General features: G+C 38.3%; 2 protein-coding genes across 2 annotated transcripts; both read left to right on the top strand.

The window, feature by feature from the left end:
• The first annotated feature begins 1,383 nt into the window (after window positions 1-1,383).
• On the top strand, window positions 1,384-5,769 carry LOC140999576 (cytosolic sulfotransferase 3-like). Its single transcript, XM_073470048.1, has 8 exons — window positions 1,384-1,507; window positions 2,160-2,298; window positions 2,567-2,695; window positions 2,908-3,008; window positions 4,142-4,268; window positions 4,354-4,451; window positions 4,912-5,086; window positions 5,182-5,769. Exons 1-8 carry the CDS (start codon window positions 1,490-1,492, stop codon window positions 5,292-5,294), a joined length of 900 nt encoding a protein of 299 aa, XP_073326149.1. The 5' UTR covers window positions 1,384-1,489; the 3' UTR covers window positions 5,295-5,769.
• Window positions 5,770-8,327: 2,558 nt separating this feature from the next.
• On the top strand, window positions 8,328-10,963 carry LOC140999357 (cytosolic sulfotransferase 3-like). Its single transcript, XM_073469710.1, has 7 exons — window positions 8,328-8,463; window positions 9,172-9,300; window positions 9,563-9,663; window positions 9,930-10,056; window positions 10,402-10,499; window positions 10,593-10,767; window positions 10,851-10,963. Exons 1-7 carry the CDS (start codon window positions 8,328-8,330, stop codon window positions 10,961-10,963), a joined length of 879 nt encoding a protein of 292 aa, XP_073325811.1.
• Window positions 10,964-11,673: the final 710 nt, after the last annotated feature.

Genomic DNA, 11,673 nt, shown 5'->3' with positions numbered 1-11,673 from the left:
CCATTCTTATACTTGACCTGCATTAACTTGTTGGCTGTATTGAGTAATAAAACATTTGTTTTCCTCCTTAACCTTTAAATCCCTTCTTAAGACTCACTTTTACCTTAAGGCCTTTTCTTAATTGCTGGTAATTGTTGTAACTATTTAAATTATTTTATCATGTTTTTATCTTATGTTTGGATTTGGATTATTATTATTATTAACCTACCCATTCCTTGTTGTATTAATGTACAATGTACTTAAGTATCAAAAGTATTTGTCTAAGAAAAAATTAGATTAATTCAATTATAGTAAAAAAGTTTTACATATATTTAATAACTGCTAATTATCAGATCTGATTTTCAGCGTTTTTCAAATGATTGAATCAGCGTTTTTTAAAAAAATCTGATTGTCGATAAAATAAGTTAAACATGCAATCATTTGTCTCTGATGCAGCAGGTAATATGAAAAGTAACTAGTAACTAAAGTTATTAAACTATTGTAGAATTTCCCTTTAAAATGTAATGGAGTGGAAGTCTAAAGTACCAGAAAATGGAAATAGTAAAGTAAAGTGGGCAGGCCATGGCATGCAGATAAAAAAATGCCTACACAAGATAAGGCCTAATTATATAGCTCAGTATTTGCTCTTTGCTCGGGTTACGCTAGGACAATTGTCAAGGATATTATAAAAGTGCATTAGTTCACTAGAACTACTCAGTTCAACATATTTCTAAAACAAATGGAGATAGTTAAGTGGCAAGGACAGGCTTTGAGTGGACCATGGCAGTCAGATTACACCAAACATGACATGCAGCTACATGAATACTGGGCTTATATTGGACCCAACTGTTTTTTTATTGAGAACATGTCACATGTGAGAGGATGAAGACTGCATTCAAGTAAAACTTGTCAAATAAAGTGTCAAATTTGAAGTATAGAAATAAGTATCGTACTCTGTTGTCCATTTTACTACCATTTTTTAAGGAGACCTGCTGTGCTTTGTATTTGTTTTTTCTTTTCCTTCATTGCTTCATATAAAACTGTGGTGTGCCTGTGGAGGAGGACAAAGAGAGTGGTTAGACTACAGCCAGGACTTATGTGACCTAGATAACGGTGGGCTGTGAAAGGTATTGTAAATCACTGTAATCACTCACCTGCAGGGCAAACAAAGACAGAGGTTTATAAACGCTCAAACCCCAAGATGACTCCGGGCGTCCACACCTATTTAGCCAAAAGTTTGATAACTCTAAAATAAGCAGCAGCATATAACTGTCTATCAAGACACAGACACAGTTGAAGGGAAAGGCAACAAAGTGAAAGCTCAGGAAATGTGGGAGGACAGGGAGGAGCCAGACTTTCATACCACATTAGGGACCCTGCCTGCAATAACAGGGAGACAGTGTTATGCAACCAGTGGAGAGGGGAAGGAAAGCAGTTTGCTTGTCTGGGAAAGATCACAGCTGAAGAGAAAAGTGTCAGAACTACAGCGGTGAAACCAGCAGCGGTCAGAATGTCTGATCCAGGAACGGTATGTCTCTAAAAGATCTCTCTTTAAATCTTCACTGTGCCTGACTGTAAAGCGGGGTTCATTAATTGTAAAACATGTAAACATGAGCTAATGAGAATGGACTGAGGGATTTAATGTGCAAGCCAAAGTGATGAATTTGTTGTTTCTCTTCTTCTTTTTAAGATAACTGCAACAATCTGACTTCCCTGTCTGCAGCTGACAGTGAATAATGTTTGCACTGCACAATCAAATGGCAGTAGTTTGATTACTCTCACACTTGAACACGCCTTAAACTTCTTTTAAATCCCATCTTAAAACCCACTTTTACAGAGCTGCTTTTGTGTAAAGACACCCTTTTTAAGTGTTTTTGTCTTTCTATCCTTTATCTGTTTCTAATTCCTCTTATGTAATGTCTTCTTACCATCTTTTATTGCGTTTATCTGTTTATTGTCAATTTATTAATCATGTTTTATTGTGTTTACTGTACGTGATCTAATCTCATTCGATGTTGTGTTCATATTGTCCGTTACTGATTTATTTTCCTTCTTCCTTCTTTTTCTTTTCTGTCAAAGCGCTTTGTAAACTGTTTATAAAGGGGTTTTATAAACAAAATTATTATTATAGTATTACTCTCACACAATGATCATGTGATTTGTGTGTTTTTGTTGAAAAGAAGTTGGATCTACCCCGACCGGAAATTTTTGATTTCCATGGAGTCACAATGGTCCACTATTTCACAGACAGCTGGGAGAAGGTTCAAAATTTTCAGGCCAGACCAGATGATATACTTATTGCAACATACCCCAAAGCAGGTCAGTGCACATGAAAAGTCTTTGTAAATGTTTTATAGCTCATAAAATATGTGGGTGTCGAGGTGAGGTAAGATGAAGTGAGGTGAGAGGTGGTGAAATCAGGAACGTGCATGGAATTTTGTATAAAGGAATAAAGTTTTAGTTCACATACCGGCCTCCTGGTGCTGATCACTCATTGCCGCTGTTCTTCCACACACAGCACAACCACGGGTGATGTTATTGTTATTTCTATACTGTGGTATTTCCTCTCTCTCTCTGTTTCTTTTAGGAACCACATGGGGCTCCTTAATTCTTGACCTGCTGTATTTTGGTAAAACGTCTCCAGAGCGTCAGACATCCATCCCAATCTATGAAAGAGTGCCTTTCCTGGAGATCACCATACCATCAATGGATTCAGGTTGAACAGATGATCAAACTTACGCACCATATTACACGAAGCAGACACCTCATCTTTTAACATTCAGTTTGTTGTGTGGCGATAATCAGCCTTTTTGCTCAAACTTAAATGAACCTTATCTACCACAGTGTCTGTTTCTAACAGGACAGTAGACACAACTACTAAAGCATGTCAGAGCATCAATGTTTTTCTTGCTTTATATCTTCATGTAGGCGTTGACCTGGCAGAGAAGCTCCCCACCACTCCTCGGATCATTAAAACTCATTTTCCAGTTCAGTTCGTGCCAAAGTCCTTTTGGGAGCAAAATTGCAAGGTCAGCCGTTTGAGTGTTATCTGCATGATATCAGTGCATGATCACAAGATGCTAAAATAGAGCACAAATATGGCTTTCAATTTATCTCAAAACCTGTGCACATGAAAACCTGGTACGTGCATGTGGAAGGAGAACACAGAACAGTGTCCAAGAGTGGAAATCCAGCCTCCCTAGGGAGTGATTCTGCTCTGTGAGCGCACAGAACAACCCCGTCTCATCAATCTGCATACAAATACCATGACTTCACGTGCAGTGCATTCGTCAAAGTCTGATTTTGCTCGCAGGATCCATTGTCAGGTGACTTTTGTCGACATGGTACTGTAACAAAAAGACCTTTGTTATATATTTTGTTGAGTTGTGTGCTTACATTATCCCAAAAAATTTAAGGTGAATAAAACTTCAAAACATCACCTCATCTGTGAACATTTATGCATGAGTCACTTCAGATAGATCTTTATCAGCAGCCGTGGTTGTTTAATTGTGTATACATCAACAGTGACGTGAGTTTGACAGCAGGAACATTCCTAAGTGACTCCAGGTATTGGTCGTCCAGACTCTGGACAACAAATACCTGCTAGAGATTCTGGATTAGAGCCAGACCCTCTGGACTCCAGACCCTCTGAACTCCAGAGGGTCTGGCTCTAATCCAGAATCTCTAGCAGTTCCTAGCAGCCCTTCACACAACACTCGGCAAACATCTTTTGTGTTGTTTTGACGGAGAGCCCCCAAGCGGCAGAAGTTACATATTGTGTATGTTAAAAGGCAACAAAAGTACTTGGTTAGGTATAAAATAAAGGGCACGATTACCGGTCTCCTGGGTGAAAGTCCTGTGTCTGATTTTTTTTTTATACTTGGTATTTAGCATCACCTGCAAGCAAAATTGGACTTCTGCGTATGGACTGCACACAGTTTGAACATGTGAAGTCGTGTTAGTTGTTAGCAGATAAAGGAGAAGGAGCATTTCTGCTCAGCATGCATCCTCCCTACAAAACTCGCAACACTCGCTTGCTAGTGAAGTTGACTTGAGACTTTGGAGGTTATTACAACAAACACTTAAAGTAGGTGTGTGAAAGTATATCATGTCTCATGACAGGTTGGTCCTCGGGTAATTTAGGTATTTTCTTCTTCTGTAGGTGGTCTACGTGGCCCGCAATGCCAAAGACAACATGGTCTCTTATTTTCACTTTGATCGCATGAATTCGGTCCAGCCAGAGCCAGGAGACTGGAACAGCTACTTCCACAGATTCATGGAGGGAAAATGTATGTATGAAATACAGAAATATTATTGGAGCTGAGATGTATAGATTTATACTGATGGATTTCATGTATTGTTCTGTTGCTTTAGTGACGTTTGGATCCTGGTATGACCATGTGAACAACTGGTGGAAGAAGAAACAGACTTACTCAAATCTCCATTACATGTTCTACGAAGACATGATTGAGGTAGTTCAGTTGTTTTTCAGGGTTCTTTCTATTGAGTCAACACTCTTAGATAAGATGTTCCTTTACTGATCCCCCTTGGGAGAAATTCACAGGTAACACAGCAGTACAGAGGGAAATAAGTAGCAGCACAAGAGTAAGTCTCAAAAAACAGAGACAATAATAAGGAGATATTGGAGAGAATAAAATAACAATTTGAATAAAAATATAATAAAAAACTATAAGATTAAAGATAAACATACTATATACAGAACTGTCGTTGTGTGTACATGATGTGTGCAGTATATAATAAATGTGCAATATGTGCAATGTGCAATGTGCAGGGTTCCTGAGATATTAAATAACAACAGAACAGAAAACACAGTACACAGACAGTGAAGTGTATGGTTGAGTCCTTAATCAGTGGAGAAAGGAGGTGTTGGGAGCTGTGGTGGATGATGATATCTAACCATTTTGTTTCCAGGACACCGGACGGGAAATAGACAAACTCTGCTCCTTTCTCGGTTTGTCTCCTTCGGCTGATGATAAGAAGCAAATCATGAATGGAGTGCAGTTTGACAACATGAAGAAGAACAACATGGCCAATTATTCTACAATCCTGGTCATGGATTTCAAGGTTTCGCCTTTCATGAGAAAAGGTAACCGGATAAATAACTGAATGTGTGTGACAAAAAAAAAAAAAAATCAGATCTCCACTTTTAGCTAAAATGACTGATTCTCTGTGGTTCTGCAGGGAAGGTTGGTGACTGGAAGAACCATTTCACTGTGGCCCAGAATGAAGAGTTTGATGAAGACTACAAGAAAAAGATGAAGGACCACACACTTCAGTTCCGCACTGAAATCTGAACAGAACTGAACAGGCTGTGTTTGTGGAGATCGGTCCACACCTGACTGGACATGTGGCATTTCTGTAAAAAATCAAGTTATAGTTGCCTCTGGTGTGATAGCAGAGGTGTGGAGTTTGACTTATTGTGATTTTGATCTGAATTAAGGCTGTGACCTACATATTATGACGCAAAGTGCAAATCAAACCACTATATCCATGTGGAAGGAGAATATTTCCATCATAACAACAGGAGGTATGTAAATAAAGCAACAAAAATGGCTTTGAGATAGTTTCATGTCTATTATATAACTATTATATATTCTATTTTTGTTATAAATGTTAATGTGTGATTTAAGAGCAGCTATATGACTACACCATTTACATTGATTATCTCTAATGAGACCAAGGGATTAGTGTGATCAGTAAAATTAATCCAAAGGGTTTCATTCATATCCACATTGTATATTTGCAATAAATAAATCATCTTGTTCATGCTGTCGTCGTCTGTGTGTGAGTCATTATTGAAAAAATGATCACAAAACAGGTAAATACAAAGATTATGTCTTTCTTGCACTTGATACTACCCTTCTCCTTGCACTGTTAATTTTGGCAGCTATTTTAGATTGTGTCTTAGTTTTAAAAATGCTTATTAGCTCTAGTCACATTTTAGTAATTTTTATCCCTCATAGTTTTAGTAGATGAAAATGTTAAACGTTTCATTCAAGTGTTAGTGTTTTCTCTCTTTAAAGTCATTCTGCATAATCAGCAGCTCCATTGTTTTGTCAAGTTCTCTTTTAAACATCACAGACAGTTTGATCAGGTTGTTGTAGGCTGTATTTACAAATACTGCCATTATGATAAACTAGTGCTGAAACACCTATTTGATTATTATTCCTACCTGGCCTTAGAGCTAAGAAATCGTACATAAATATCTTCTAAATAAATTGCTGTGTAATCTTAGAAACAACAATTTGCAGTAACTGCAATGCCATGTTCAGTGTTACGTTTTGTGGTAAAAAGGTGAGGACCCAAATGCAAAAACATCCAAGAGGCAGGCAGGATTAAGAAAACAAAAGGCAAGCTTTATTTACAAAAGATGAAATAATCTGAAAACCATGAATCCAAGAAAATGGGCAAAATGCCAAAATCACAAAGTAGCAACACAAACTAAACAAAGTACCAACTCAGAAGAACAAAGTACAACTCAGTAAAAACACAAGGGACAAAAAACCAGGAACATACCAAAGGGAAACACTGGAGGTCACTGGAACAGGCTTAGGTGAAACACAGGAGAAGAAATGGACTAACTGACAAAGACATGAGGGAGCACACAGACTATATGCACACACAAGGACTGATTACAGACAAGACACAGATGGAAATAGAAAAAGGGCTTGAAATCAATGGGAGGAAATGAAAAGCAAAACATGACACATGAGGGTAAAACTTCAAAATAGAACAGGAAACCGCAGAAGCAAAAAAAGAATCATGACATTCAGAGCTGTCGGTACACTTCTTTTGGTAAGGAGTGAGTGAAAATAGATCGATCATAATTATAAGCTGCTTGGCCCAATATATAGAATGAATGAATAAATAAATAAATAAATGAATAAAACCCAGCAGCAGGCATTAAATAATGTCTTGATCCATGCATTTTGCCCAAGACGCTATGCGATCCGATGATCATACAGAAGTAGACGACAGGCAATAATGAGGGCCTACCATGACGTTTTTTCTACACAAGCGGGACCAGTGAGGGAAGCAGATAATCACAAAAGTATAAAAATTACAAAGTTGGCTCATCATAAAAGCAGCTCTTGTTTATAGAATCCATGCATCTCCTTGAATGAATGAATGAATGAATGAATGAATGAATGAATGAATGCCCCTGTACTGTAGACGAAGCTAACAAAACTGACAATAGCTAACCCATAAACCCAGCCAATGTTAGCCAATGTCATTCCAATGTCATTCACTCATTATTTTGTTACTCAAACTGAAATAAATTTTCATGATAAAAAACTGGCTCCCAGGCAGAGACAGTGTGGTTTGCTATCAAACTTGCAAGAAGTTTACACAGCCGACACTGACTTAATGTTAGCAAATATACAGTATATGTTTGACTAACAACAGGTAAGGCTAGCTAACGATTCAGGGCATCAGTAGCAGAGCACCGAAGTCTTAGAAGTCTGCTGATCCAAGAAGGTACGTATGTCTCTAAACTAATCTCTTCAAAGCTAGTGTGCTTTCCTCCCAAGTGGGGTTAATTACTACTGAGAATGGACTGAGGTATTTTAAAGTGTAAAAAAAGTTGATCTCCTTCTGCTTTTAAAAACAATCTCACTTCTCTATCTGCAGCTGACAACAATACTCTTTATGTCAGAAAGTCACTAAAATGTTACAACATATTCGTTGCTGTACATTGTCTTTGGGCAGGTGCTCACATGAGGATTTTTCAAATTGGGCCAAGAATCTTAATCTTAACATTAGGGGGAAGTTCTCCAGAAAACAGAAATACTGATCATTTGCCATAACAGTGCTGTAGATCCAAAGTAAGAAGAAAACTGCAAGAAAAAGGAAACAAATATAGCTTTGTGTTTTTCTTCCCATGTAGTATTACCACAAAGGCACTCAAAAGGATTAGAAATGGCATATATGTTGAGCTGAACACATTCACACTGTTTAGACAATTTCCAAGTGGCTGATATTGTTTTAGGTGCACACAGTATGTTCAAGCCCAAAGCTTTTGAAATCATTTAAAAACTATTTTCATTTTGAAATAGTTAAAAATAACAGATCAGGGTATGGAAGTAGTAAAACCAGTTTTAAGGATTATATGGGCTGAGTCTTATCTACACTTTTCTCCTGTTCAAATTCTTGAAACATGCTTGGTGCTTTCACTCCAAACAATGTCTACAACATTGTTGTTTGCATTCAGCTGCACACTGTCAAAATGCGGGAGTTTGATTATTTATCTCACCCAATGATCATATGCTTTGTATGTTTTCTTTTCTTTTCTTTTTCTTTTTTCTTTCTTTTTTCTTTTTTGGAAGATGAATCTTACTCGACCAGAACTGTTTGATTTCCATGGTGTCTCAATGACCAACGTTTTCACGGACAACTGGGAGAAGATACAAAACTTTCAGGCCAGGCCAGATGATATACTTATTGCAACATACCCCAAAACAGGTCAGTGCAGTTGAACACATATGCTCTATAGGACATAAAATGTGTGTTTGGATAGAGCTGAGAGGTGGTGGAAACATTTTATTTTCCTTTCTGTGTCTTTCTTTAAGGAACCACGTGGGTCTCTTTGATTCTTGACCTGCTATATTTTGGTCAGATGTCCCCAGAGCGTCAGACATCCATCCCAATCTATCAGAGAGTTCCTTTCCTGGAGACCACTAGCTCGTCTAGAATTTCAGGTTGGACAGTCAAACAAAAATATGCACACTCATTCTTATTTAACCTAGTTAGTATCATATTTCTGACAAAACATTGTTGGGCTACAGGCTACCCAAACAGGCTCTGTGGAAGAATCTTAATCTTAACATTTGGGGGAGGGGGAAGAAAACAGAAATACTGATCATTTGCCAGAACAGTGCTGTAGATCTGAAGTAAGAAGAAAACTTCAAGTCAAAACAGTCAAAATGCTGGAGTTTGATTATTCTCACCTAATGATCATATGCATATGCTCAGCCGGGACCCCCAATGCCAAAACTGGAGAGGCATCTGATGCCATGCCGGAACTGACAGGATGTCAGCAAGGGCGCTGTGTAGTGGAGATGCTGGGCAGCAGAGGCTTGGGATCACTTGGCAGCAGGACCTCCATGACACTAGGCTGTGAGTCAGAGGAGCTGGATTATATGACCATCCTCTCTCTCTGTGTTTTTTTAGGAAACATGTGGGTCTCTTTGATCCTTGACCTGCTGTTTTTTGGTAAAACAGCTCCAGAGCGTCAGACATCTATCCCAATCTATGAAAGAGCTCCTTTCCTGGAGCTCACCGACCCGTCAGTGGGTTCAGGTTGAACAGATGATCAAACATATGCACCATATTTTCGAAAAGTGCATCAGAAACAAACACTTCAAACACAACCTCATTTAACCTTCAGTATACTATGTGGTGAGGTTTTACCTTTTGCTCAAACTTCAATTAACGTGATCTGCTATTGTCTCAGGTTCGATTGCTTTCTATTAGTACCACACTGTGGCAGTCAATAAAGAACTACTAAAGCACTTTACAGGATCAGGGTTTTGTCTCATTCAATCTTTACCTGTTCATTTAGGAGTTGACCTGGCCGAGAACCTCACCACCTCTCCACGCCTCATTAAAACTCATTTTCCAATCCAGTTTGTGCCAAAATCGTTTTGGGAGCAAAACTGCAAGGTCAGTAATTTGTGTTAACACCTTGAAGCTAGTTCCTTGGGAAAGGGTCAAGGGCCATGTATTAATGGTAGGAGAAACTTGGAGCCCCTGGAGGAAACCCACTCAGCAGAAAATACCACATTACACACATTTACATTAACCTACTCTTTACTTACCTACAAATACTTACATTTTGTTTTACAAATACCAGGGCTTGTATTACTCTACCAAAACCCTTTTTACCTTTTTGCAGCTCTAAAAGCTTACATTGGTTTCTTCTTCTGTAGATAGTCTACGTGGCCCGCAATGCCAAAGACAACATGGTCTCTTATTTTCACTTTGATCGCATGGCCTTGACCCAGCCAGAGCCAGGAGACTGGAACACCTTCCTCGACAAATTCATGGAGGGAAAGGGTATGTATGAACAACAACAACAACAACAACAACAATAATAATAATAATAATAATAAAAAATAAGAGATGGAACAGAGATGGAAGGATTCCTATGGAGCCTTTATTATTGAGTCTATATAATTGAGTCTGTATAATTAAATTTCAAACAGTTTTTCCTTTTTTATTCATAGAACAATTGTGAAAATGGTGATGCAAATTGAATTATGACATTTTCATTTTACTCAAAAACAAATACATATGTGGAAAATTAGAAGGCTTTTTTGGAATGACATTTTTTTAATTTTCAAGATCACATTATCATATCCATAAAGTCACCTATGGGCTTCCATTGTTCTGTTGCTTTAGTGGTGTATGGATCCTGGTATGACCATGTGAACGGCTGGTGGAAGAAGAAACAGACTCATTCGAAACTCCATTACATGTTCTACGAAGACATGATTGAGGTATTTCAGTTGTTTTTGTGTTTTTTTTCTATTGAGTCAATTCTCTGCTAGCTGGTATGATACAATGATGATATCTAACCATTGTCCTTGCAGGATACTGGACGGGAAATAGACAAACTCTGCTCCTTTCTTGGTTTGTCTCCTTCAGTCGAAGAGAAGAAACAAATTATGTACGGAGTGCAGTTTGACAATATGAAAAAGAACGACATGGCCAACTATTCTACCGCCCCAGATATGGATTTCAAAATTTCTCCTTTCATGAGAAAAGGTAAACTGATGTGTTTGACAGGAAACAAAATCAGATCTCCACCTTTAGCTAAAATGCCTGACTGATTCTCTGTGGTTCTGCAGGGAAGGTTGGTGACTGGAAGAACCATTTCACTGTGGCCCAGAATGAAGAGTTTGAGGAAGACTACAAGAAAAAGATGAAGGACCACACACTTCAGTTCCGCACTGAAGTCTGAACTGGGCCAGACAAGTTGTGTATATGCAGAGATTGGTCCATGGCTGATTAGACATGTGGCACGCAAGTGTGCTTCTGATGTGATTGCAAAGTGCCTCTTCTTGTGATTATTATCTGCATTAAGGATCTGAACTACATATCATGAAGCACAGTGCAGACCAAATGACTAGTCATGTCTGAAGGAAAAACATTTCATATAACAAGAATGTGCAGCTTTAAAACTACACTATTTACATTGAAATTCTCAAATAAGATCAAGAAATAAATGTGATCAGTGAAATTAATCCAAAGATTTTTTATCTGTATCTGTGTTGTAAATTTGCAATGAAACAATAAAAACTTTCTCATCTTGTTCATATTGTTCTCATCTGTGTGTGAGTCAAGGTAGAGATTCTGTACCAGAGCCAGACCCTCTGGAGAATAAACAACTGGAGTCACTGTAACTCCTGCCCCTAGGGGCCTCTCTATCAAAACATTCAGTATTATACAGTCAATAGTCTTACTGTCCTGGGTCCAAGAACACTAAATATGATGCTCTGTCTCACCTGTTTGACCCTAATGCAACCTCAAATTCTCATACCAACATCCTGCCATCTGGTGGGGGCAGTCAAGTGGGGCATTAAGGAACCTTCCACCTGGAGTGCTGCAGTTCACCTAATCAATAAACAACACTTCTGGCAGCTGATAAGGGAGAGAAAGTTGGTGATTATG

The sequence above is a fragment of the Pagrus major genome, chromosome 7 (genome assembly GCF_040436345.1).
Source record: "Pagrus major chromosome 7, Pma_NU_1.0".
Classification (NCBI taxonomy): domain Eukaryota; kingdom Metazoa; phylum Chordata; class Actinopteri; order Spariformes; family Sparidae; genus Pagrus; species Pagrus major.
The sequence above is the reverse complement of the archived record's forward strand: the minus strand, read 5'-3'. Positions and strand labels throughout refer to the sequence as shown.